The sequence below is a fragment of the Zootermopsis nevadensis genome, unplaced genomic scaffold, assembly GCF_977971745.1.
Source record: "Zootermopsis nevadensis isolate Lab colony 2312 unplaced genomic scaffold, Znev_1.0 Znev_ptg000001l, whole genome shotgun sequence".
Lineage (NCBI taxonomy): Eukaryota > Metazoa > Arthropoda > Insecta > Blattodea > Termopsidae > Zootermopsis > Zootermopsis nevadensis.
The window spans coordinates 11236346-11263751 of NW_028259133.1; the positions used below are offsets into that span (position 1 = coordinate 11236346).

Genomic DNA, 27406 nt, shown 5'->3' on the forward strand with positions numbered 1-27406 from the left:
GGAAGGCTCGATGTTGGTGAAAACAAAACCATCTGTGGAACTTCATATCCTAATTCTAAGACTTGCTTTAGGATACGTGGAATATTCATTCTACTGTTGGGAGCAATTATTTAAAAAGTTAATGTTAGGTAATTAAAAAACGCTAAGGCAAGTAACTTGTATACATATAAGAGATGAAGTAAGTTGTTTGGGAGAAAATACACAACAGGAACTTCAATAGGTGATCTTTGTTTTTCTTAGAGCATTTTAATTTTAAAATGTTTCCCGGCCCGGCTCGGGGACCATTCGGCTCCACCCACTTCAAGCCCGAAGTTTCCCCCACCTTACCACGACTTCATTTAATTCCAGCTCGAATGAAGGCCGATCTCTTTAAAATTTCCCCTGACTATTGTGTTAGTAACACGCTTCTTTTAGTGTATAAGTGGCAGTAATCCTGGAATGAATTATATAACGATGCTCTTGAACGTTTCAGATTTTCTTGGCGTTTTAGGAACGGTAAACGATATCGGATGCCAGATTTGTAAGGTATTATCTCGGACTATTTGTTGGAGGGGCATCTACGAAAATCCCCGAGAAAATCAAGTTGATGTGAATTGTTTGGAAGAAAAAAAAAAAAAAGAAGAAGAAGAAGAAGAAGAAGAAGAAAAAGAAGGCACGAGAAAACCCTAGGTATTATATTTGACTTTTGAGCACCGTTATCGTGAACCAAGCCCGAAGCCGGCCAGTGCAGACCTCTATACGCAGCCGCGTGAACAAGGGCGGAATTGGTGGTGGACTGCAATGGGGAATACAGCAGCATGAGCGTGTGAACTGACTACTTACCTTTGTTACCAAGGTTCAGAATGCTTGGAGCTTTACTTTCATTTCCCCATACGCCTTTATGGCATGGTTCCTTGCCACAGGCACAATTTTATTTTATATATTTATGAGTCCGATGTGACTACTGACTGGAGGCTACACATTTGAAACAACGTAAAGATCTAATTAAACTGGCATTTAAATGTTTTAAACTCACTAAAATTTGTCCAGTTTCAATGATTTTGTGCTCATACATTTGAGAGGGCAGAAACCAAGATTGGGTTTGATTGGTCAGTGTCTCAGCTCTGTCGTTTACCTGACGACTGGGAAGATACTGCGAGCAGAGTGGTAACTCCCAGGGTGGTGCGACCAGGTACTGAATCCACGTCCATCCAGAAGGAGACCCATGAAATAACAACTATGAGGATGGTTGGCAGGTAACTCTGTACCAGATGAAAGCCCACTGAGCGACTCAAGTGAAACTCTGCGACCAAACAACTGTAATTACCTGTAAAACAGTTCACTAGTCAGAAAACTGGGCCCAGAGTCATATAATTATTCTCATCGGTTATAAATTAGATTACATAATGTCTCCTCTTAAATTCGGGGAGTGATTGCTCCCTTTCATATTACATTTTATCTTCCCGTTTCACATATAAAAAACCTGAGTATTAAAAGTACAACAGTATAATTTTACTTGTTTTTTAAAATATATTTGTCAAATTTATTCACATGGTGGCCAAAGTTCCACCTTGTCAGGCTGGTTCCCAAACCTCTAACCGATTCTTGTAGCGTGGCTTATTCATAGCTCTGATATTGGAATTAGCAAGCACCTCTGAAACGTCGGTGAACTTCTACCTGACTAAACAGCGCGCAAAAACCCAGAAGACAGCCATCTTTTTGAACCTATCTTATTTTCTTATTTTTTCCTTACTTTTCAACGGCCCACCAACTGTCTACATTCTGTAAGGATAATATATTTTTGATTGGACATAGTTTCCACAATTGATGCTCATCTGAGACGCAATTTTGATCAATGTTAACTTCGGTTGTCTCGGATACAGTAATAAATCTAGTCCTTGAGCTCAATACACTTCACAGTCGATGGCCATCCAGAAAATACATTATCCAAACTCCTATTCCCCCTCCCCATTGAATCTTTCCACCGATTCATACAGTTATCGTACTGCACTGTAATTATTTCATAACTGTTACTAGTTTTCACTCCCTCTAGCTATAAAGACTTGATTACAGGTCGTTGGGTGCATTTGTCACTACTCAAAAGACAATGAAAACCAAGTAGGCATAAGTGCAGATGAGGGAAAATTAGTGTTGTTTATTACCGTCATAACATTTGAGGAAAACTAAAATTACCTTTACTTCTAGACTTTCCTTGTGGCAGATAATTATATCATTAGTGTACCATAGGTCACACACACATTCCATTGTCTACAGAAATACTAATTTTAGCATTAGCGGAGAAAATTTAAGAGCAGTTAGATTAATACGATTTCTCGTATTTTAGAAGATGCAAGTTAATGTATTTCATAATTTATGTTTGTGACATCACGGTAACAAATCACGGAACGAAGAGTAAAGCAGAAGAGAAGAGAGAATAAGACTTATCTATGCAACACGCAATATGACGCCATTAATAATACTGCAGTAAGTGTACGGCTAGATACGATTTCTGAGGACGACACTCACCGATTTGGAATGACTCCTGACAATCAGAAGCTGCGATCTTTACTATTTCAAATTGGGGCATACGTAGACCTTTTCCCATGATAACGGGATTCATTGTCTTCCATTCCAGACTCAACTCTTCAATTGTTTTCGAGACTAAAACAGAGCACAAAAGACGTAAGAAATCATCATCACATCGCTGGCAGTCAGTAGCAAAAGCATCGCTCAGTTTAAACACTTACAGCTGGCGACTTCCATTGTACAAACTTGACTGTCAAGGGGGAATTTCGAAAGATCCATCATGCAGGAAAACGTCAGTTTCAGTCTGAAACAAATGAACAGAGAGTGAAAAACACAGAAATATTCTAATCGATTATCAGAGCGTAGAAAAAGCAAAAATGCACGATAACAAATGACGTAAACCATTCAGCTTTTATTGCTGTCATAATTAAAACATTAATTACTAAAACAGGTGATGAAATTTTGATGGTTGGTGATATATTCAGTTGCACGAAATCGATGCATAGGCCTGAGAAGATTAATTATTGATCGTATCGTTTAGAAATTTATCCATGAAAGCAATCTTGAAGTCTTCAAATAATCCATTTAAACTCTACGCAAGAATAAAACAGATTTGAACAGGATACGCAATTTTTGCTAACATCAACTTGTCAACTTAAGCCCAAAAACTTTTTCTGGCCTTGCGTATCACAGCTATGCAATGGCTTTGGTGGGAGTGAGAAAGGTAACAGACAACACACATTATTAGCGAGTTCTAAAAACCGCAAAACGTAACTTATTAATACACTTTACATGTACATTTAATTAGTTTAATAGAACTTTGGGATACAGAAATATTTTAAATCTAATTTCATGACAGAAACCTAACGTTTTCAACACAACTAAGTAACATTTCCATACTTACATATAAATTCAAAGTTTATTTATTTATTTTTTGGATGCTTGTTAGTGGCCTAATTCTTTACTTTGAAATTTAGTGCAGACGTAAATATTGTAAAGCGCTGAAATATTTTCTGTTTACAAAGCATATAAAATTATAGGCTCTAAACGATCTAATGGTCTAACGGATAACATTTAATGTCTTCCTTATTTACATACTTCTTATAATACAGATTTTTATTCTGTCAGAAGGAGAACGTAATCTTCCGACAGATGGAAATGTAAACGCAGTTTATAGGAACAAGGACATGAACCAAGTGTCAGCACTTAACCTGATGGTCACTTACGGTAGAACCAGCGCACACAACAGGGAGAGGAGAAGGAGGGGGGGGGGGGCAGGAATTTATTTAAGTAATGTATTCTAACCATTCAGTCTCTCGTGGGAAGACACAACTAGGCGGATAAATATTGCTGCTATGTGCTGTGACGTACGCAAGACCATGGTCATCTATGATAAAATAATAAGAAAAAAAATTATATAATTTATAACCAATGACAGAAGAGACTTGATGATCAAGAAAATGTACTTTGAGAAACGTCATGCTTCATAATCCTTGTCATATGTTATTAGGATGTCCAAATCAAGAAGAACGAGGTAAATGGTACATGCAGCATACACGAAGAGATGCGGAATTCATGCAAAATTGGTCGGTAAACCTGGAGGGAATAGACGTCTTGGGAGACATAGGCGTAGGTGGGAGGATGATATCAAGATGGACCTTGGAAAAAGCGTGTGTAAGGCTGTTGATTAGATTATTGTAGCCGTGAACAGAATCCAGAGGCGAGCTCTCGTAAAAACGGCGATGAAACTTCGGATTCTACAAAACACGGGATATTTACTGACTAGCTGAGCGACTATTAGCTTGACAAGAGGGACTCTGCTCCATGGAGTTAATTTTACTTTAAAATCTAGGCCCGTAATGAAAAGCCAACAACGTTCTAAAATGCGCATGATTCAATGAAAGATAGGACTACGTCTGACAGCACTGTCATAAATACAACTTTGATTTACTCATGCTTGGGTTATTTAATGACCCCTTTCCACACGACACCTACAATTAAAGCGAATGATGAGCTGAAAAATGTATGGAATAAACCTATCGCGGCCTATACCTGAATTCGAAGTCTCACGAAGCGACATTCTTTACATTCGTCTTCTCCGGCACATTGGGCATAAAGAAGGAAGCGACAGAGACACGGTTTCGGCTGAAGGAGTTGCAATCCTCAAAGAACACAGAATTTCACTCACCGAGAGAGCAAAAGGAGATTGCAGTAGGCGTTTGGATACGTTACAGCAGCAGTATGCAAACAATGGAAACAGGCTTCGAGATGGACCTCGAAACTATTTGTTTATTGTCTGATAAAACTAGATATATCAAGTTAACAGTCCAGTAAGTCCCGGGCGTGGAATAAAATGACACCAGGAATTCTTACTAAATTCATTTCTCGAAGTGATACTTGTGGATTACATTGCCCCTCTCGGACAAACATTTTGAATTAATTTATCCATTTTTATAGCATCATAACTTATTTATTTAACGGAAAAATACTTCTAGAAAATTATATTAAATTAAAAGTTACATACGTATTTTTAAGTCTAATGGATTTTTTCATACAAGTGCCTTTTGTGGAATGATTACAAAAGTCATCATGCCACTCTAACCACAGAAGTACGAGAATTGTTTTATACACGCTAAACGGCAGGCCTTACAATTCTTCTTTAAAATAAGCTTAACTCCTTCTTGCACTAACAGTAAATGGGTGAAGGTTGAGTGTTTTCCTAAAAGGGTGGGGTAAGTGTAACGAGCAAATACAGACGAGAAACGCTTCAAAACTAAATAAGTTTATTTTCGGTGTCAGAAGGGAGTTCAACTGTTTGCAAAGAAACCTGGAAACTGGGGGAAGTGGAGAGAAAATTCAATAAATCGAGATCGATCTGAGCGAGGTAACCCAACACATGTGGCAAAGGGAAGGGAAAGACGTCCCTTTTACTGCATTTGCGTCGAAAACAAACAGTGGTACTGCTTGTCTGTGATGATAATTATATAATGCATATAAATAACGCAGACGCGACAGTTACAAATCTGAGTACAGTTTACGGCTGCGTCTGAATGTAATATTACCTCAAACAAAATACATCGCCTCTCTACTACACAGATAAATGTCTTAATTGTATTTAAGGAAATAATAGCTGTTTGCTCTGATAGTCATATAAAAATAAAAAAAACACTGTGTGTACAAAAGGAAGAATTACTCGTTGCTAAAGCAGATGGTACATATAGTTACCACTAGACTTTATAGCTTTACACTGTGCACCCGAGTTTCTCCTGATTAGTACGACGGTTTCACTACTCAGCACAGAATGAAACACACTGCTAGACAGCATTGCTTTTCAGCTGTCAATTACAAAACAAGGTTTGTAAGTCAGAAAAGGAAAGTTCTGATATAATTCATGTCTGTTTTAACCGAATGTGATACCATAAACAGGCCACAAAGCTAGAAATTTGTTAAGTAAAATTTACTTTATTTAATAAGAATTTACAAGACCCAGAGTAAAAAATTTGCAATTCTTTCACATCAATACAATTGTAATGAAATATCAACAAATAATTTACCTATATCTTAGACACCCTGTGTGATCGATAATTTTGTCATGAATGAAAGTGACGACGTCTATGGGAATAAAAAAAATTTCTAAATTCTAACCAAAACGAAACCAGTTTGGTTTATTCCCTTCTGCATAATGTCGCAAGTATTCATCTGCGTGGTATCCTTTTAATACCCAAAGGGTTAGCCTTATTAACACCTACAGAGTTTTAACCATATTACGCTAAGTCATTGCAAGTTTGCCATAACTAAGGCTTGTAAGGGATCGAAACGGTTATTACAAATACCAAAACTTATATTCTTGGCGATTAAAGTATTTTTTCGCTGACGCGCTAAATATTATAGGCATATCATGTTTATAACGTCCAATAATTTAGAGAATAATTGACGAAATAATCACACGAAAGTGAAGAATAGAAAGTTAATAGCTTCTGTAAGCAATTTTCAATCCACCTTGTATCAGGCACGTAACCACTAACGGAAAACAACGATCTACATGTACCGTTCATATCACACCTCTGATCTGATGATCTAGTAATATTTGTTGATGATTACATAGTATGAAGTTTCTTGTTATGTAATTTTCTCCATATATATTTTAATTATTACATATACTTTCTCAGTAGTGTTATCAGTCGTCGTAATCTGTGACAGAAAAAGTAAAATGCCCAAAATTAAATTGTAGTTTTGTGTAGTTTCATATTTATTCTTTCAATAAATATATGTATGGATATCAATTTTCAAAATATATATACTAATCCAATTTTATTAACACGTGCTTTGTGTGGGGTTTCTTTCCACTACAGCATCCACGCAACTAACACATATAAGTAGCAAAGTCGATAAAAAGTCTTAAATCGTTGCCAGTTTTTAAATTACCAGTACATATAATGTGAAATTACGCGTAAAAGGGAAAGTAAACTACTCTTTTAACACTCGTGCAAACAACGTCTGTTACTAACTTCAACGTGGGCCGAGAGAATCCGGAATCCATTCTCTATCTTCTTTAACTCCGTGATTCTGGAGGTATCACCGTGGCACATTAGTGCCTGGACTGGGGAATGGTGGACGAGATGCCGTAAAACGGAGGTGAGGGATAAACAGGGCACCAGATTACGCGTTCTATACACGAAAAAGCCACCACTACCACCATCAGCACCACAGGAGGCGAATTGCTCATTTCACTGTGTATCTTACTCTGATGCTCTTTTGTCAGGTTAGAATAAGAAGAAATTAAGTCCATCCTGTCTTATACGGCTGTATGTTATTTATGTTTTTAACAAGTAATGCATAAAATGAAAGCGTACTGGCAAGATATGTATGTCCGTCCGCAAATTTCATATTTAAATTACATTTCATGCTTGGGGTGGTTACTTTAAATATTGTTAGGAGAACGTAGCTTTAATTAGTAACGGTGCAATATAAGTCCTGCAGTGCATGAAATTGAAATTTATCAACTTTGTGAAAATAAATGATGGCACAAAACTCTGGTATGGATCTGGGCAAAGTACATGGCGCATTAGCAACCGTTACGAGCGGTTCGTAATGGTCGCGGCGGGATGCTGCCAAGCCTTGTTGAAAGCATCTGTTTCAGGTTTCAGTTCTGGATAACAGCTCAAATCAAGTCCATAGAATGAGTTAGGTGAAAGTTCCGTCTGTGTTTTAAGATTCAGTTTTATTGACAAAAGAGATTTATATTTTTATTGGCGCTATTAACTTTCTGAGATGAAGTGCGTTTTTCGTTAGTACAATGGCTATCAGTTTCCTATAAATGTGACGTCACACAAACGTCAAGTTGTTTGTCTTTATCTATCCATACTGTAAGTTCCGATCTCGTTAATAATCGGTACACAGATTTTATTTAAAATGGCGTGTAATACAAGTTTTTTTTCGAACTACTCAGTCAAAATTAGTTACAATCATAAAGAGCATCCTCCTATATAAACCTGTGGGTACCTTTTGCTCTGAACTTCTCTCGATTTTTTTTACAGTTATTTTTGTTCGGCCCAGTGTTTATCTCCGTAAAACACAGTGAGAAATCTGGACTAATTTATAATTCTTGTATTTAGTTAGGATTCCTATACTTTATTTTTAGGCATCGTAAATGAAACGACAAGCATGATGAATCACAGTACCTTGCTTCCATGCGCACATTTAGTATTTCGAAGGAACTTAAGAGTCACAGCGTAAGAGGATACGGCATAAATGTTTCCACATAGTGGCGTGTAACATCCCTAACAAAAGGCCTTACTGTCATCTGTGGTTGAATGGTCGTCCAGGAGGTATCCCTGTAATTCTGTCACACAGCGTTCGGTATTATGCTCATCAAAGGAATTCTGAGTCCTTTTCATATTTTCTACTGCATTTAAAATACTTCATAGTCTCCATGTAAAAAGCCATTGTGAAATTAGTCACATTGTATTCCTACAAATGACAATAGGACAATAAAATATGAAAACGTCTTACATTATGGATAAATGTACTTATCGAGAGGAAAAATCCGGTGGTCATTAAAGCCTTCGTCTTTTATGAAATCAGAATCCGTGGTTATAATAACCCGATACTGTGCCAGTTGAATCCATATCACGCCGACAGACCCTGTTTTTTATGACCTCTGTTAATATTATATTCTTTTATACGCCTAGGATGTACAGATAGTCTGTTGTCGTCAGATATTCCAACAAAATCTATGTAAGCAGTTTTTATCTCCATCGTCCTGTTCTTCTCGTTATCTTAAATGTTATCAAACTAATAATATCTTGATGTGAAGCTTTCACGGTGTCTTTCATTAATAAAGTCTTCTCGGGCTATCAGCCTTGTTAGATGGTTATTAATCACCGACGTTTCGAGGACTATCTCTGTCCTCATTTTCAAGGCTGTTTACTGTTCGCGCTACGAGCCACACAGTAAAGAGCCTTGAAAATGAGGGCAGAGATGGTCCTCGAAACGTCGGTGATTAATCACCATCTAACACGGCTGATAGTCCGAGAAGACTTTATTAATAATAATATCTTGTGAGAAGCATAAATTATGACACTACTCGATAGAAATTTTAATCTCTTAGATCAAATTAATCTCCTCAGCGCCATATTCTCAAATATCCTCAATCTATGTTCTTCCCTTACGGTAATAAACCAAGTTTCATACCCATAATTAACACCATGAAGCAGAGTCCTCTTTGAGAAACTAACATTCGCTCAGCTTCTCATGAATGCCTCACTTTTTATCAAATCCGATATTTCATTAGAACCAGTTAGGTTTTATTCCGTGTCACATGACTTCTTCACTTGTCATTTATTTATGGTCCAATATATTTTTATCACATCTACTCCTAGGTACCCACAGTGATCTAGAACCTTCATGCTTTTGAATTAAAGTTTCGTTTCAATACAATTTTTGGTACATTCCGCACTAAATGTAACTCACAAATTGTCTTGTTACTCCTGTCCTAAAAGACATAGATATTCCGTGTTCGAAATTTCATGTCCATTTCACGATCCTAAGGTTCTTCCAAACAATCCCACAAATTTCGAGGCCAAATATATAGCTTCGTAAAATACTGGTTTTGTTGCAATGATGGGTTATCAACCCTTCGCCCATCCCCAAAATTGGATGACCACCCATGTCTGTTTCTTCCTGTAATTGAATATTTAACATACTTCGCTTTCTGTATGTTTAAACAACTTTTATGCACATGACAGTGGTTTTAACCCCTAAAAATAAACTGAAACCAACTTTTACTATAAATTTGTAAAGCCGTGCAAAATAATGTGTTCAGTTTTTATGCTTGTGTGCGGTTTCCTGACAAACTACTTGTTTTTTTTTTAAAGTAAGGGAACATAAACCCACGCTCAACTTCCAAGATAGACGACCATTCCCTATCGGCTTTTACTATCGCTTATTCAACACATTCGCTGCCACCCTCCATAACTGGACGCCATCTTTCTTCTCGTAACATGATATGCGCCATGCCGCAGTGACAAGGGACCCACTTAAATATGGAACACTGACGCTCTAACAAGGAAATTACTTGAAACAGAAAGGAAGCTGCGTTATCAACCGCAAGAAAACCACAGAGGCCGTCACTTTTATTGAAAAAGGAGTATGTCCGAAGGCTGTCTCTGTAGTATTTCCCTCGTAATATGTCACTGTATTGTTAGCCAGACTTTAAACTTAATTAATGTTACAATTAACCACTGAGGGGAAACTATACGCCTGAGAGGAAGTATGAGGTTATTACAGGGATCGGAAACCTTTTCATTACTGCAGGCCGCATTGGCTTCTTTTCTTTGTCGAGGGCCACTACGAAACATAAGAATAAGTATAGTGTGAGAGTGATTACTGGACTGAACTGGCTCAGATAGGGTCCAATGGCGAGTTCTTGTGAATACTATTTGTATTCACCATATTCTTCCGTATTTCCAACATCAGTTTTAAAGTAAAATGTACCTTTGCACTGTCAATTTATCTCGAACTTGTGCTGTGAAACGGATTTACGCACACATCATTACGCTTGATATTATCGAAAGATATTCAAGTACTGGTGTTTATGTTCTGAAATTCGTAGCCTACATTACCTCCATGAAATTGTTTCTGGCTAAAATCTCTTCTTTGGTAGATCGCCCTGATGACGGAGGCAGTATGACCTCTGAAACGTTGGTAAACATCGACCAGACTACAGAGCGTAACAACCGAGAAGACAGAAATCTTCATACTCTGATGACGGAGGCAGTATGACCTCTGAAACGTTGGTAAACATCGACCAGACTACACAGCGCAACAACCCAGAAGACAGAAATCTTCATACTCACCGTCCTGATGACGGAGGCAGTATGGCCTCTGAAACGTTGGCAAACATCGACCAGACTACAGAGTGTAACAACCCAGAAGACAGAAATCTTCATACTCTGATGACGGAGGCAGTATGACCTCTGAAACGTTGGTAAACATCGACCAGACTACACAGCGCAACAACCCAGAAGACAGAAATCTTCATACTCACCGTCCTGATGACGGAGGCAGTATGGCCTCTGAAACGTTGGCAAACATCGACCAGACTACAGAGTGTAACAACCCAGAAGACAGAAATCTTCATACTCTGATGACGGAGGCAGTATGACCTCTGAAACGTTGGTAAACATCGACCAGACTACAGAGCGTAACAACCCAGAAGACAGAAATCTTCATACTCTGATGACGGAGGCAGTATGACCTCTGAAACGTTGGTAAACATCGACCAGACTACAGAGCGTAACAACCCAGAAGACAGAAATCTTCATACTCTGATGACGGAGGCAGTATGACCTCTGAAACGTTGGTAAACATCGACCAGACTACAGAGCGTAACAACCCAGAAGACAGAAATCTTCATACTCTGATGACGGAGGCAGTATGACCTCTGAAACGTTGGTGGACATCTACCAGACTACACAGCGCAACAACCCAGAAGACAGAAATCTTCATACTCATCGCCCTGATGATGGAGGCAGTATGACCTCTGAAACGTTGGTTAACATCGACCAGACTACAGAGCGCAACAACCCAGAAGACAGAAATCTTCATACTCTGATGACGGAGGCAGTATGACCTCTGAAACGTTGGTAAACATCGACCAGACTAGAGAGCGTAACAACCCAGAAGACAGAAATCTTCATACTCTGATGACGGAGGCAGTATGACCTCTGAAACGTTGGTGGACATCTACCAGACTACACAGCGCAACAATCCAGAAGACAGAAATCTTCATACTCACCGCTGTGAAAACCTCAAATCATACATTCATTGGAAAAGATTTTTGTCCTGGCGGGTGTTTTTAAAGATCTGACTCTTAGTTTGGTGCGCTTTTCTTTCGTGTTTACACGTTTAACATATACTCTTTGCTACATGCCACATACTTAGGGCTAGACTTGTCACTCTTAGGTGCTGACAATCGAGAGTATTTTAACATGACGGTCAGGCCAAGCATTAAATGAAGCCATTCATGTCCCTCAGTGTTTAAACCGTAGGATCCTGTTTCATACATAAATATTATTTAATATCACACATTTTACAGTAGTATATGCTATTAGTTTTCATCTATATTTACCTCCAGAACATTTCCTTGAACTCAAGCGGAATTACATGATTATTTTATTCCGTAATGTCACATGAAGCTGTGCGTACTCTGGATTCGAGACTTACCTGAGCATGTACAATATCTCGCCATCTGGGTTGATGCGCACTAGAACGTTCGGTACTGTGACGTACTGGAATTCGGCGTGTTTTGCGTTAGGGAAGTACACTTCCGGTTTCCATATAGCTTTCACCAGATTCGGGTCGTTGAGATCCAAAGCTTCCGTAATTTCCGAGTGCTTGAGTCTCTCATCCTGCCATTTCTGCCTCAGGTATAGGTCGACCTCGTAGTCCTAAAACACAATACATTAAGCCTATAAGACCACACTCGATAGTTCGCGTCTGTGGGAGAGAGAGTTTTGGTTCTCATGGCGGCGAATACGAAGATGGTTGTCTTCTGGATTGTTGAATCGTGCAGTCTGGCAGTAGTTTACCGACGTTTCACAAGTGCTTTCTGCCTCCACCGTCAGAGAGATCGCACTACCAGGCTACACGGCGCAACAACCCAGAAAAAAGCCATCTTGATATCAAAATTTGTAAGCAACGAATTCAATGCTGAATAGATAATCTGATGCTGTACTTCAATATCAAAATATATGATTGACCCGTTCCTCTCATGATCACTCTCATAAATCCCTGAAGTACTACACAGAACAAAAGAATAATCAAATTATGTCCCCTGTGCAACTGATGAACATTCTCGCATCTATTCCTATTTCAGAATATTTGTCTGGAAAAAGATATTCTAAAATATTTTCTCACCCCTAAACCCATAAACGTATATTTCAATCATCGTATATTCAGTGTATCAATTAATTAGTGAAAGAGCATTTTCAGATACGCGAGTAGTAGTATCGGAGATGCTAATCGATCCGAAAAATTGAAATGGAAGTTTTCCGATAGAGGCTCCATACTTCAAACTCAGTCTGTGTGGAACCTATATGCGATAATGTGAATAATCACATTTGTATGTGATATTTCCAGTTGTAGTTAGATCACATGGATCTATTGTATGCGCACCTGTCTGTGAACATGAACTGCAAAATGCAATTATCCCCGGAGCAATCTTGAAATTACTCGTTACGACTGCCGTTACATAGTACATATTACATTGATCCTGAAGGTCCTTAGTTCCAATACATATTCCTCAGAGAGTACTTTGTTTCCAGTTTAAAGTTTCCGGAAAGAGATAATATAGAGTGCACGACAATATCTTTGCGCCATGTTAAATGGAACCTGACTTCATTAAAATGGACACCTGAAACGTCAGCCTATGTCAACTGAAAACCTCATGGCAACAGCGACTAATCCACATCCAATTTGACTTTAAAAATGGATATAAAGTTAGCCAAGTTTGATCTAATTCAAAAAAAGACATGTGATTTATCACGCATCCATATAAAGTAGTGAGCGATAGTAAAATTATTTTTCATTATTCCATAATTTAAAATGTTGTGGGTTAGCCCAGGTCTTTCAGTTTTAGCTACATTCGATCTAACGTGTCTTGCATATAAATCATCTAAGACCTGAAAAGTAGAATGTTTGCAACACTGTTAGGCTTAATTAACGAGATACGTAATGACGTTACACTTCATGTCCATTAGCCAAACTACTTCGGAGATAGAACAATATGCCTCGGAACAATGAAACATAATATAGTTAAAACATTACTACAGTACGTATTATCTATCATACATTCTAATACTATGCCATATTCGACCAAACAGCAGAAAACAAAACAACGATGTAGTTCAGCATAACCTCGTCTAAATCAATGTGAAACTGATGGTGTATACGTAATGGTAATGTCTCATATTTCGTTTTAATGTAGAAGTGCAGCTTCAGAATACTTAAATACAAGTAGAGATGTAGTTCAGAATAATACTAATGAAAAGGCTACAGTTGCATTTGAATTAAATGTCTACAAAGACTAGAAGACAACACACTTTACTTTAAACAAGTCAATATAAAATTGACATTTTATAACCCTTTATACAAACTAGAGAAGTAGGATTTCAGTTAGTTACAGCTGTGCGTAGGTACATCATTGTCTTCTGTTATGCAGCGCTCGTAAACTTCTACCAGGCTACACGGCGCTACAACCCAGACAACAGACATCTTCAAATTAGAGAAATCGTGTACCTTCATTTTCTTTGGAGTACTCATAAATCTTGTTAAATAAACGACGTACCTTCTGGCAGTATTATCAGTACCAACATGTACAATTGTCTAGCTACCTGAAAACGATCCTTGCAAAATAATTTAAGAAAAATGTCTAAATTTTGTGAAGTTATCTTAATGACAACACTGCTATGTAAACCATAATTGTAAAACTCAGAATAACTACATAAATTTAGAGTAGAAAAAGAAGATTTGAGTGTTCTTACGACATTGCTTGCGCTCCTAATACTTGCAGTGCAGGTACAAGGAAAGGCCTAGAAACAAATCTGTCGATACAATTACAAAAGTTTCAGCAAGATGGCCAAGACATTTAGAAAAGATGGACGGCAAAGACAGGCCACTTCTAAAGAATTCATACGCTGATAAATTTGAACGCAACTGTCACGTCCCGGATCCCGGCAGGAACTTCTATAAATACGGCAAGTTCATATTATTGTTTTTGTATCGGGAGAAGCTTGTAGCGCCTGGCGGCGAGTCATGCAGTTGCAGCAGGGAGCCGGGAAATGACAGTTGCGTTTAACTTTGTCAGCGAACGCAGTGTAGTCACATTAAACTTAATAGATATATTAGTAATCAAAACAGGATAAATAGTCTAATCCGTGAAGACTGCATTTAAGTTCGATAACTTTTAGATGGTGTGAAAATGTGCTAAGGGAAAGAATAACATAAATTCACCTCTAAGTTGTATAACCATTGATTCATAATTTGTAGTAGTCTCTAATGGAAATGTTTTTACAAGAAAAGCAGATGTAAATTATTCCTGAAACTCTTGTTTTGTATTATATTTGGAGTTCAGAAAAAAAATGCTTTCACTATAAAGAATCTTCACAAATAAATAAATAAAAATTGGAAATGCATTTTTTTGTACCTGTAAGAAACACTAAATTCGATATGTGTTAGTAATTCGTGAAGTTTGTTTACGTGCTTTGAAAGACAATAAGATAATCAGTTTTGATGTTGTGTTTCTAAATTAATTTGGGCCTCTTACCCATAACATAAATAGGAGACCAGCGAATTAAAGAAATAATGAAAATATTATGCTTATACTAGTATTCTCACTGTTTTAACACGTTACCTAACACGTCACATTCTATGAAATGAATGGTTATCTTTTGTTCCAAGTACGAAGCGACGTGTCGTTCAAAATCCTCTCATTTACAAGCCAGTGTCTAACTTATCTGACTTTTATAATTAATGCAGAGTTTCAACAGCCTGTTTTCCTCTGCTTCCTCCATTCCCCGAACCCCACCTCTGTTCTCCACCCACATTGTATTCATCGAGGCAACTAAATGCAATCTGACATACAGTACGGTCAAGTTTGATACTTTAAAATGAGATAGTTACTCGTGAAGCTGCAGTATAGCACAGCTTGTCTGATTATATGTTCCGGACGTTGAGAGATCATCCATCTGCATAATTTTTTAATACCAGCATTAATTATTATTCAGATGTTAATATGAGAATACTAATTAAGATTCCAACAGGCCTAAACTGTATACAAACGTCATCTATTACAATTAAATGTGATATTACTGGTTAAACTGTAAAACTGACATAGGAAATACAATAAATGAAAGGGATAAGATCAGTTCTTTTAATTTCAAAAATCTTTCAAACATTCATATTCTACATGCACTCAAGAATTGGTTCAGCGGTGAGACCCAAGAATATCAGAACAGATAATATCGTAGTCCATTAACACAACACAATATCAACGACAGATGTAAAAGTATGACGATTATATGCAGAGAAAGTGTACTTTCACGTCGCCTCTAAATTTTACAAGAACTGTTTTGGAGTCGAATACCGGAACCCAAGGTTAAAAACCGATGGATAACAGCTTAAGCCAGGGTTGTCCAACTTTTTCTTTCCTTGGGCATAGAATAGTTTGTACGTTCATCCGAAGGACCAAGAAATCCTTTCTTCTTTCTTGCTTGTGAACTACTTATAAATCAAATGCGAATTAAAACCTCATCTTACTGTCTAAGTAATTAGTTCTTCTTCTACTCCATATGCTTTAATAGAACGTGAAGTGTCACGAAAAAATTTATCTAATTTAACACCGATTTATTTGAAAGTGGACTATAGAAAATTATCTATTAAACGTAATGTCCTGGGTTAGATGCCAGAGAGAGTGTGCAGTGTGTTTCGATCACACGTGATACTTATGATATAGTTCTTTCAGCCTTTGATTAAACATTTACACTTTGAATTGCAATTCGTAATACTTTCACTTAATAAAAGACCGCAAATTAAAAGATTGATTTTCGTTGGTCACACAGTGACCCGCCCTTTCAATTTATATGAACATCTCGCATATAGGAATAGAATTGGAGATTTTCTTACAATGATAAAAAAATATTCATGAATAATTGAATTTTATACCTCATAAAATAACTCGTGCTAAGTAGTGCGTGTACAGTGCATTTCATTTTCTTGAGTTTCAACCCATAAGAGAATGACAGATTTTTCATTTACTTCGCTATCAGATTATATTGTGCGACCCAAATGGAGGAAAAAACAAACTACTGTCAAACAAACGAAGGAAAATACTGAAAAGACAATTGTATTATTTAAGAAAGATATTTCTAGTTCTGAAGAAGCATAGCTGACAAATGTAGTCTGCTACTTAGAAAATGGACCCACTGCATTTCTTCCAAACTGATTCGGTTTATCACCCGAGATGTTATAAATTTTAGTTGCTATATGAGCATCAAGTCTTGCTTAAAATACTCTTTTCAGTGTTTAAGGTATATAGACCTAATGGTATATAAAATCCAATCGCTGACGACAGCTACGAAACTGTACTAAAATGTACTTGTTGAAATTTTAATGACTTTCCTCATGTGCAAGCAAACTTTGAGCTTACATTACACTTCAACATAAGTGAAACAGATTTCTATATATAAACTATTTCCTTCCTGAAAATAAGACTAACTTCACACTGGTAAGTTAATAATACTATAATTAGTAGCCTAAGTTCTACAACAACATTGCTGACTGAGCAAACCATTTGTGACAGACAGCGACTTAACAGAACGGACAAGCATCATTTACATGAGAAACATAATTAAATACGAAGCTCGTCCACAAAGTAAGTTTCCCTGGGGCCGTTTACAGAAACAAAACACAATTTCATGGAAATATTTATTGCAACAGATACAGCAACTGTCCAGCTATTTTTCAACATATTCGCCACCGGAATTGAGACATTTGTCATACCGTGGGACCAACTTTTGAATACCTGCGTCGTAGAAGTCTGCCGCCTGGGATTGGAACCACTGTGTGACAACCATCTCCGCCTCTCTGTCATTCTCAAAACGCTGACGCTGACCGGACAGGAATTTCTTGAGGTGTAGGAAAAGATGGAAATCACTGGGAGCGAGGTCCGGGCTGTAGGGTCAATGATTAAACACCTCCCAGCTGAACTCCTGCAGGAGACTTGCTGTCCGTCGAGCCGTGTGCGGCCTAGCGTTATCGTGCAGGAAGACAATACCGGCACTAAGCATCCCGCGCCGCTTGTTCTGAATGGCCCGTCGCTGAAAATTGTCTGCACCAGCGACGCACCATCTGCTTGCTCATGACGTTAGGCCCATAGACCCGGCACAGCTGACGATGAATTTCGATCGGCGCTATGCTCTGTGCATTCAAAAACTTTATCACTGACCGCACTTCACAGTCGGCGGGAGCTGGAATAAGAACCTCCATCTTCAACAGCTGCAACGATGCTACTATGAGAACGCAGGAAGTACCGTTAGTGCATGCGCCATGCTACGTCATTGCTCTATCACGTACGCACAGTCGCTTCGCGCAATATAAGGTTTGCTAGCTGTGGGACGAGTGGGAAACTTACTTTGTGGACGCGCCTCGTATATTTACAGTGCATCATACACTACTACCAATAGAGGGTAAATACATTCACAAGAGTAATGATAAAACCCTATCCAAAAGTCTACCCTATAAAGGTAAAAGAAGCAAACCAATTTCCTTATTAGATGAGGGTGTAGATTAAAACCACACGCTAATTTAACCCAATTGGCTTACGACATTCCATTTATTGCTTTCATTGCCATTCTTCTTCTTCTTATTCTTCTTCTTCTTCCCCGGTGCTATAGCTCGGGGTGGGCCTTGGCCTCCCCAATTTCATTATTACATTTATTTACTTAACGGTTACAATAATTTCAATTATTGATATTAATCCTATTTTGTGTGTTGGCATTGTGCAGAAGTCGGCATACTGTCGACGTTTCAGAGGACTTCACCCCTGATGATAGAGAGAGTACGGTGCTTCGAAACGACGGCAGCAAGCCAACTTCTACGTGTTAGAACCCGAAAGCAAGATTGGCGTCAATAATGAACCTCTGCGAAAGCAAAAAACAAATATGATTTTTTATCTATAAAAACGCATGTATGAAATTGACACGTCGGTTTTACACAGCATAAAGTTCAACTTCGTATTTATTGTAATTCAAAGGTAAGTTTTCAGCTACCTATTACACACTCTTAAGAGTAAATAGCTGTGTTTCAATTAAACCTCGTGAGATTTATATTTTACTAGGTTAGATGCGAGTAGGGGAAAGACGAAACAAAAAATGTTGGTGAAACCAAAAAGGTCTTGGAAGTGAAAAAGAGACATCAGGGATTTTTTTGTTAGTTTTTAGAGAAAGGCTGCAGTAGAATGTCGGCTACATCCGAATGCATCCAATCTCGCGGAAGAAGGACTCTATCGGTTAGAAACAGTTATCAGCCCTGAGTGAGATCTTACGAATAGACAGCCACAGACCACCATCTCTGGGCGCTATTTCGGTTACAAGGGAAGTTTGTGGTGTTTACAGTAATTCTCACAAAGGTAGGAAGCCTGTCGAAATAAAACGTCTAATCCAGATTAAACAACAAAGGAAATTATACTATCACTTGTAGAACACACATTTCCCACGTGTCTTTGCAAGTACATACCTAACATGTTTTGATGTTCATTTTGTTGCTTATGCGTAATTACTTCAACAATCTTTCCGACTATCTTTTGTTTCCTACTTCAACACATACAATAAAATATTAAATTAATAATGCACATTGGTCGAATCTCATTGGCTTGAAAGTGTGAAACTTGTTCACTTCAGATTGTGACCTTTCGGTTTGTAACAACATTTAGTCATCTTGCTGATTACCAATGTTTCAGAAAAAACATACTGCCTCCATCTTTATGGTATAAGTGTCATAAAATGTCTAAAAAATGCATACATTTTAAAAGTTGAATACGGCTGTCTCTTGCGTTGTTGCGCCGTGTTGTCTGGCAGGAGGTTACCGACCATTGGCTTAGCACCTCTGAAACGTCGGCAGGGACAACCTGAAATCTCTCTTAAAAGTTCTTCTTCAGCACCACGTATTATATCTCTCCACTTGCTGCATTTCCATCACCTTTTATAACAACTTCTGAGGTCTAGTTACATCCTTCATCCCATTTAGTCTGTACTTTAAAACGCTTTTAAGGTCCAGACACATTGCTTCTCTTCTTCGAATGTGTTCAGTCCAGTTGTCTTATATCGTACATCTTTTCCATCACAGCAAAAACTTTTATGTTTCTGTGTTCGTTTCGTTGTTTGTCTGAAACGTCATGCCATAAACATAATTCCCAAACATGCGTTATCTTCTTATCTTTATCTTTCACCACTCATAAGTTATATTACATCCACACAAACCAGCAAAAACTTCACCTATTTTACTTTCATCCGTATGTCCTTCGGAGTGCCCGTTTTTGAGATTTTAAAGCTAAGTGATAAGCATCGTCTGCTTTAAAATTCAATAACTCTGTACCATACATGCTTAGTATTTGTGGGTTTTGTATTTATCTTAGAATAAAGATCTATTATATCCCTAAACAGCGCAACCAAGTGATTTTCTAATGAAGGCGTGTTCCAATTTGGTTGAGGTACGAACTAAGTTTTCAAATATTACCCGTATTAACCCTATTCTTCAAAATGGCAGATACTAGCAACATAAAAATAAGTAAAAAAGAACCCTCCGTCTTTCAAAAACTCTACAATTCTCAAGCTTCAAAAAGGCAGATACTAGCAACATAAAAATATGCAAAAAACACCCTCCGTCTTTCAACAACTCCACAATTTTCCCTTAGAATATTTATGGATTCCGTATTATTCTTAGAGTGAACAGCTATTATTTACCTAGAAGCATTAATCAATTGATCTTTGTAATGGAAGTGTGCCGTTTTCTTTAAAAGAAGAATTGAATTTTTGAATTTTTAAATTTTATTTTGACAAGGTTTGTGTTTCTAAGAACTGACGTATTTTAAATTTGTTTTAAAATGCGTCACGCTTGGAGTTAAACGTCTATATTTTATTATATATTCTGTTTTATTATTGCATAATATTTGGAAGCCTAAATAATTAAATACTCTATACTGTCTTTGTAATAATTTGTTAACTGACAGGACAGTTTACAGGAAAATGATACGCTTGGTATCAGCAAGGGAAATGAAGCGCTTATAATAGACTGAAGGAAATTAAACTTTAATGCATTGTTCGGATTTCTTTGGTTCTTTAATGACGGATATGAAGGAATAAAATATTTCCAAGGGCAATATGTAGTCATAAAAGTATATAAATAATTATTTCTTAAATATCGAAGTAATACCAGCAGTCATATTGAGGTATAATCAATCTTCAATATTATAATTGAATTTATCTTTTACAGTATTTCCCTGATTGCCATACATTTGTCTCATGGGAATTAAGAGTAATTGAACGGAAGAGATACATGTTTGATTTGCGACATTTCATGATACAGTAAGCCTATGGCTAAAAGCGGACAGCGAGGTGATTAAGATAATGGAACACAGCCAACAAATTATATCCCGCGTCATTAATCCTCGGTATGTTGGTTCCTACATCTTTGGAAATTATTTTGTTCTGTGATAAAAGATTATCTTTATTTGCACAGACAAACCACCTTCATAATTAACTTCTGAATACATCCCGTGCAGTCATAATCTCGATGCTCATCACTGTTACATCTCACACCGTCTAAACTATGTAGGGCCTTCAGCTTCATCAATGTTAATGAATTTATAGTGTAAATTTCTAAGTTTTAACATGATTTAAATATCTCTGTCGGCTTTCAGTATTGTTTCGTTTGATGACAGACTAAGAGATGTTAATCACGTCAAGATGATGATTGATCTCATTAGAACGAGAGATGCAATGAGTGACCTTGAAAAATACACTTTCATACATATTTACGAAAAAAGTGTTTGTTTACGGTATTCATTCTACCTACAACCTATAAGAAAAGGCAAAAACCGTGAAAACATAAATTGATATATTCCCGAAACGTTCATAAACCGTGCCACAGGAAGCCACACTGATGTAGTCATACGAGGGCCTACTTTGCTTGCAGAGTTTGCACTCACCTTTTTCGATACTCACGTAGGCTCGCTGTGTAATCAGTTTCACTCCCTACGCGGTGTCTCCGTCACGTGACTGTGCCTGAATATTACCTACAGAGCTGATACCTACAATCTCATTATAGTTAATCAAAAGGCCTGATGGAAGCTGGATTTTGGTGACACACCAAGGTTAACTTAGAGCCTACAGTTCACATACGTTAATAGCTATCACTATGAAAATGGCTACTATAGGAATGAGTAACATTTCTGGCACATGATCCGAAACTTTTTAGGTGTTCTCTACGCTTCAGAGTAAGCGAGCACCTTATGGGCCCGTCCATATCGGTCTCTGTCTGTCGTGTCTCTTATCGCATAGTTAATATGACCTTGGGACAATTTTTTTGCAAGAATGATCTTGGGTCACAGTTTAAACATTTTCCTTAGACATCATCGTTGTATTTGATAACATTGTTGTGCTTTTATTCCCTTGGTTTTTGACCTACTGGCGTCATTATCCGTGATGTGGCATAAAAACATTAATGTATTTCAGATAGTTAATCTTTCTAGTCCAAGTTATGATTGTGAACTGGAAATCTTCAGTACATTTTGAGAAACTATAATTGTCTGTCTTCACAATTTAGGTGTTCTGAAAAGTATTTTGTATGCCTCAGAATATATTCAAAATATTTACAAGGTTTTCTGGATGGACTGAGAAAATTCGCGGAATAGTCATAATGAAATTCAGTCTGAAAAGCCGGTACATGGGGCTGATTCTAAACTGCAACCTCCAAAATACGTATCAGGTGTGTTTAGTCGATATTCTGAGGTTACCCGTGACACAACTTACTTCTGTAAAGTGTTTTGCAGATAAAGAACTCAGGTAATATACATATTTTATTTATATTTTATATAAAAAACGGCCTTCCAAATTGTAAAGTCTCTTACTGAAATTACTTTAAAATCGTCCTAATATTTTATATCAGGACAATGTTGTAATTTTGGATGTGTCCCTAATTGTCATATTAGTTACAAAAACTTGCATTATTAGTAGTATTAAATTCTGCGTAAAGATTCATTAAATTGTATGTTCAGCCAACAGATATTTGATGATCCTAATTAATATTTTATGAGGGTGCAAATTATGAAACCCCTAATTACGTAATTTTCCTTCTCTCAGATCTAATAATCCTGTGTAACAATATTTAATACTGTATTAAAAATAAAATCATGCAGAGTATGAACGGTGATCCGTTAATGCAGCTCCTTCAATTGTTCCAGTAAATTATATATTTACGGCATGCAAACAATAATGCAGAGAAGCTGGCTGTCCCTTGTGTCGTTGTGTCGTGTAGTGCAGAAAAAGCTTGCAACATTTCCGAGGTGCTTGCTACCTCCATCATCAAGACGATCATCGCATTTTTCCTGAAGACAGTCATTTTTATAAACGCCGCAGTGCAAACCTGAAATCTCACTCAGTACCACAATGATTTTGGAACATATATCCTATTCCGAAATAGGTGAATAACATATTGTAAACATTTTTAAGCACCTAAGTCCAGACTTGAATCATAATTTGTGTGGGCACAGTAGTATTTAAAATTGTCGGTAAACACATTTTAGAGTTTTTTATATTTTCAGTCCTTTGATAAATGGGAACGTAACAAAAACGTTGAATTTTGTAGGTGCATTAAATCAAGACATTATAATATTTTTAAATTTAATTTTTCAAATCCTGCGGTGACGAATATTAGTTATGATCTGGGTTTGTAGATGGATAGAGGCGTTTCTTATCCTTCAGGAACTGTATGTGAGATTCGAGAGAAATTCTTGCTTCATCAGCAAGAGTGAGGCGTCCCATTAATCAATCAGCCGAATCTTTGTGTTGAGAGAGATGGAGACTAGTGATCGGAATGTCGATTTCACGCCGTTCAGTCTGTTCCTTACCGATTACCAATTTAGCCATGTTGCTTTCTGAAGGTACAATTTGTTACCAATCAATTCGGTCTTTTCAAACACCGAGCTTACGAGACTATTCAAAGAGATGGAATAAAGTTTTTAGCATATCCCAAAGGAAGATGAGTGTCTTTATCTTGTGACAGAACGAAATATATCCTTATTTTATTAATAAAATAAAATAAAATTATCTGTAGAGTGTGACGTAAGAGCTATTACCTTACAACTCCCAATTTAATGCTGATAACCTTATCAGTTGATACTGAGACTTCAAATGATATAACCAGCAGATTTTGAATTGGGTTGGACGTAGTATGTTAGGCAATATTGTGAAATTCACGTGCAACTACCGAGGAAAGCATGTGTAGATCGACATAGCACTAATCGTTACAAGACATTCAGGTTATTCAAAGACGCTGTAATTTTATGCTGTGTTCTGTACTGTACAGGCATAACCCTGTGATGCTACAAATTATAGAAATATTTTATTAAAATGAGTGTTTCAAGGGCTAGTTCTGAATCGAAATGAACCACACAGATTAAACCATGATAGCCAAAAAACAAAACAATTACGCTGTAATAAAACGGATAAGATACGAATAAAATTAAAATTGTGATAATGAGAAATGTACGATACAAGAAAAGTACTGTTTATAAGGGATATACCAATAGAAGAATACAGTAAATTACAGAAAAAGTAGTTTCACAATTTGTACTTTCATCAAATATGGTAAACAGCTGAGGAAAAATGAGCTGGGCAGAATATGTAGCACGAAAAATCAAGTGATATAAAAAATTAAATAAAATTTGAGTCGGAGAAACTAAACGGAATAAACCTCTTGGGAGATAAGTTGTAAATGGAAGGATAATATTAAGGCGTGTTTAAAGAAATATGGCACTAAGACATAAACTGAATTCACAGTGGCATGCTCTTGTGAACACGCTAATAAAGAACTCACGAAATTTCAAAGCATTAAAAACAATTCTTTGCCTGACAAAGCACAATACTTAACCATACTCCACTTGTCATTAAACTGACGCTTTCTTCTGCGTTACTTTTGTTAACATTCCAGACTGAACCCGAGACCTTTCAAATTATAGAACAGTATGCTAAGTATTATACCACCGGGGCGGCCCAGAAATTGTTGTGTTTGTAAATTTCCTTGTGTTACACAACCAATTTTTCTGTACTGTAGTTAAGTGAGACATACAAAATTTACGTCTGTGCTTGGTTGACTGATTGACTTTTCTGTTGTTCTGGTGAATACCGACTCTTTCAGTTCCTGGCCACCTTGGTGATCTAGTGGTTAGCATACTAGCCTAGCATTCGAAAGGCCTTTTTCTCGATCCCCACCGTTGCAAATAATAATACAATAATAGTGTCAATATGACAGCAAATTCCCTAAACGTCGTGTACATAATATATACCCCAGACAATGGAAAATGTCTAAATAGTGTTCGTATAATGAATCAAGCATTATTATAAATCTTTACAGGATCATCTTACCGTTTAATTTGACATATAATTCTACTACTTAGTGCGGAGATGTCTCCAAGGAGTTAGACGTAAAGCGAAGCACAAAATCTAGCACTCGATTTTATTATAAAACATATTATTTTCGAAATGCAGCAGAAAATTTCAGGACATGACTAAGGATTCGGGATAACATTTTTATAACTTACCAGGATTTGAAGATTCTACGGCACTGATTACAAAGTTGGATGTTTTCTGGGTGTGGCGTCATGTAGTCTGGCAGACGTTTTCCAGGGTTATAACCCAGAAGACATCCATCTTCATTTTTATAAATTCTTTCATATGCCAGTAAAATCAAGTTTGATATATTAAGACACATTTATTTCCTCAACATTTTGTTATTTCGATGGATTTCTTTGGACTTTTGCCAATAGTTCAATGCTGGAATATTTTATCGAGACAAATTAGGGCTGTCTTGGTGTTACCTAGAAAACCGACGATCAATTTACGACATATCCCCACCACTTTCACGCTGAAACCATAATTTCGGTCCATCTATATCACTTTCTTATCCTCTGTTGATCGGCTTTCTTACTCTGGGACTGCTCCCCTTCTGGAAAGCAAAGTTGAAACCTCTACCAGGTTTGATTTAACCTGTACCACTATATTAAGACCGAAAGAACGAAACCAACGATTCTTTAAAACGTTATTACGGAAAATTTTCTCACCCGCAATATACCGCTAATGTATCCAAGACACGTGACAGCATACCACAAAATTTCGCTTGATGAAAAATTGGTGCGAAACTCTACATGGCCATAAAACTGTAACTTGCCCTATAAGAGCGCAGGGATATGAAAATAAAACATAACACTTGTTGAATAAAACTACAGATGATGAATCTGTGTGTGCGTGCACGCGCGTGTATGTATATACACTTAATGCGAATTAAAATTACGAATGATAAGGTATTGCTTTTTTCAACTATAACGTGCAAATACACAATTTATTATAAAAATTAATGACACACCAATGTGTTGAGGATCATTGGTTGGCAGAATACTGCTTTAAAACAACATATGAACCTACATTTAGATAATACCGTCAACACAACCTTCTTTTTTCAAACTATAGTCGCTTTGCACTATATGTTTCGGCCCTAAGAGGCAATTATTAGTTGAATTTCATAACGCTCATTGCAACATACTGTCAAAAGGTCATTAAAATGCTATCATATTTGTATTTTGTAATACCGGGTCTTCAATTTATGCGGTAACGGCCATGCTTGCATTGCGTGCTCGGCCGGGTGCACTGTTGGTGTGGGAGAGAGATAGCTTGTTCTTCCCGTGAGTCACAGGCGAATCAGTTTCAGTGCCGCTAGTAACAGCGAACTACGAATATTTCTCGTCACTAATACATGTTATTACATTAATTGTTCTTACCTTAAATCACAAAAGATGTTCAAAGTGACTTCCTTGTGCTTGCAGGCAAGCTTCACATCTCGTTAAAATGTTTCTAAATACTCGACGAAGCTCTTCTTGGGATATTGCCGAAATGAATTGTCGTTTCCTGTTCTTCTTTTTATCCAAAACTGATCCCATACTACATTTTTTTACTAAGCTCTCTATCATGGGCCTGCTAGGAACACTTTCACAAGGAAAATGTCTGCGATATTTACGGCGGCATCTTCCGTAGGATGAATATTTGGCATATGTTTCGACTAAGAACACACATTGCTTAATACTATACACCATATTATCAACGTCAATCCGCGACGAGAGACGCAATGAAACTGATTCTCCGGTGACTCACGGGAAGAACACGCACCAGTCTGCCGACGTCAACAGTGTACCGGCCGAGCACGCAATGCAAGTATGGCAGTTACCGCATAAATTGAAGACCCGGTATGTTGTGGTCTGCTGTGTTTAATTTCCGATCTACATAAATTCTCTTCACCAGGACTCGAATACAGGATAGATTTTCTGAGTTCCGACCTTTCTGAAATCTCTCCTTTGTCTGAAAGAATAAGCATGCCAATTTTGATGCAAGCCAGTACACATACAGACACACAATTTTAATTTTACATACAAGACACGTTGTTATCCGTTACGCATTGGGATGAAAACCTTATAACTAAAATTAAAATTCATACAGGGCCTGTTTTAGTTTACTTCATTACAATTTACTTTCGATTTTGATTAACACTTTTTATAAAAACTAAGTAATGCCAGTGA

The 27406-nt window shown here is 37.2% G+C and overlaps 1 protein-coding gene across 3 annotated transcripts in view; it reads right to left on the reverse strand.

Moving 5' to 3' along the window:
- Positions 1 to 27406, reverse strand: part of LOC110829935 (glycine receptor subunit alpha-3) — a 253531-nt gene that overhangs the window by 5676 nt on the left and 220449 nt on the right. For all 3 annotated transcript variants that reach the window (XM_022064165.2, XM_087342853.1, XM_022064166.2), the window contains exons 5-8: positions 12232 to 12455; positions 2727 to 2809; positions 2506 to 2640; positions 1115 to 1306 (exon numbers count right to left, since the gene is read on the reverse strand). In XM_022064165.2, coding sequence (XP_021919857.1) covers positions 1115 to 1306; positions 2506 to 2640; positions 2727 to 2809; positions 12232 to 12455 — 634 coding nt within the window. The remainder of the gene's footprint in view (positions 1 to 1114; positions 1307 to 2505; positions 2641 to 2726; positions 2810 to 12231; positions 12456 to 27406) is intronic.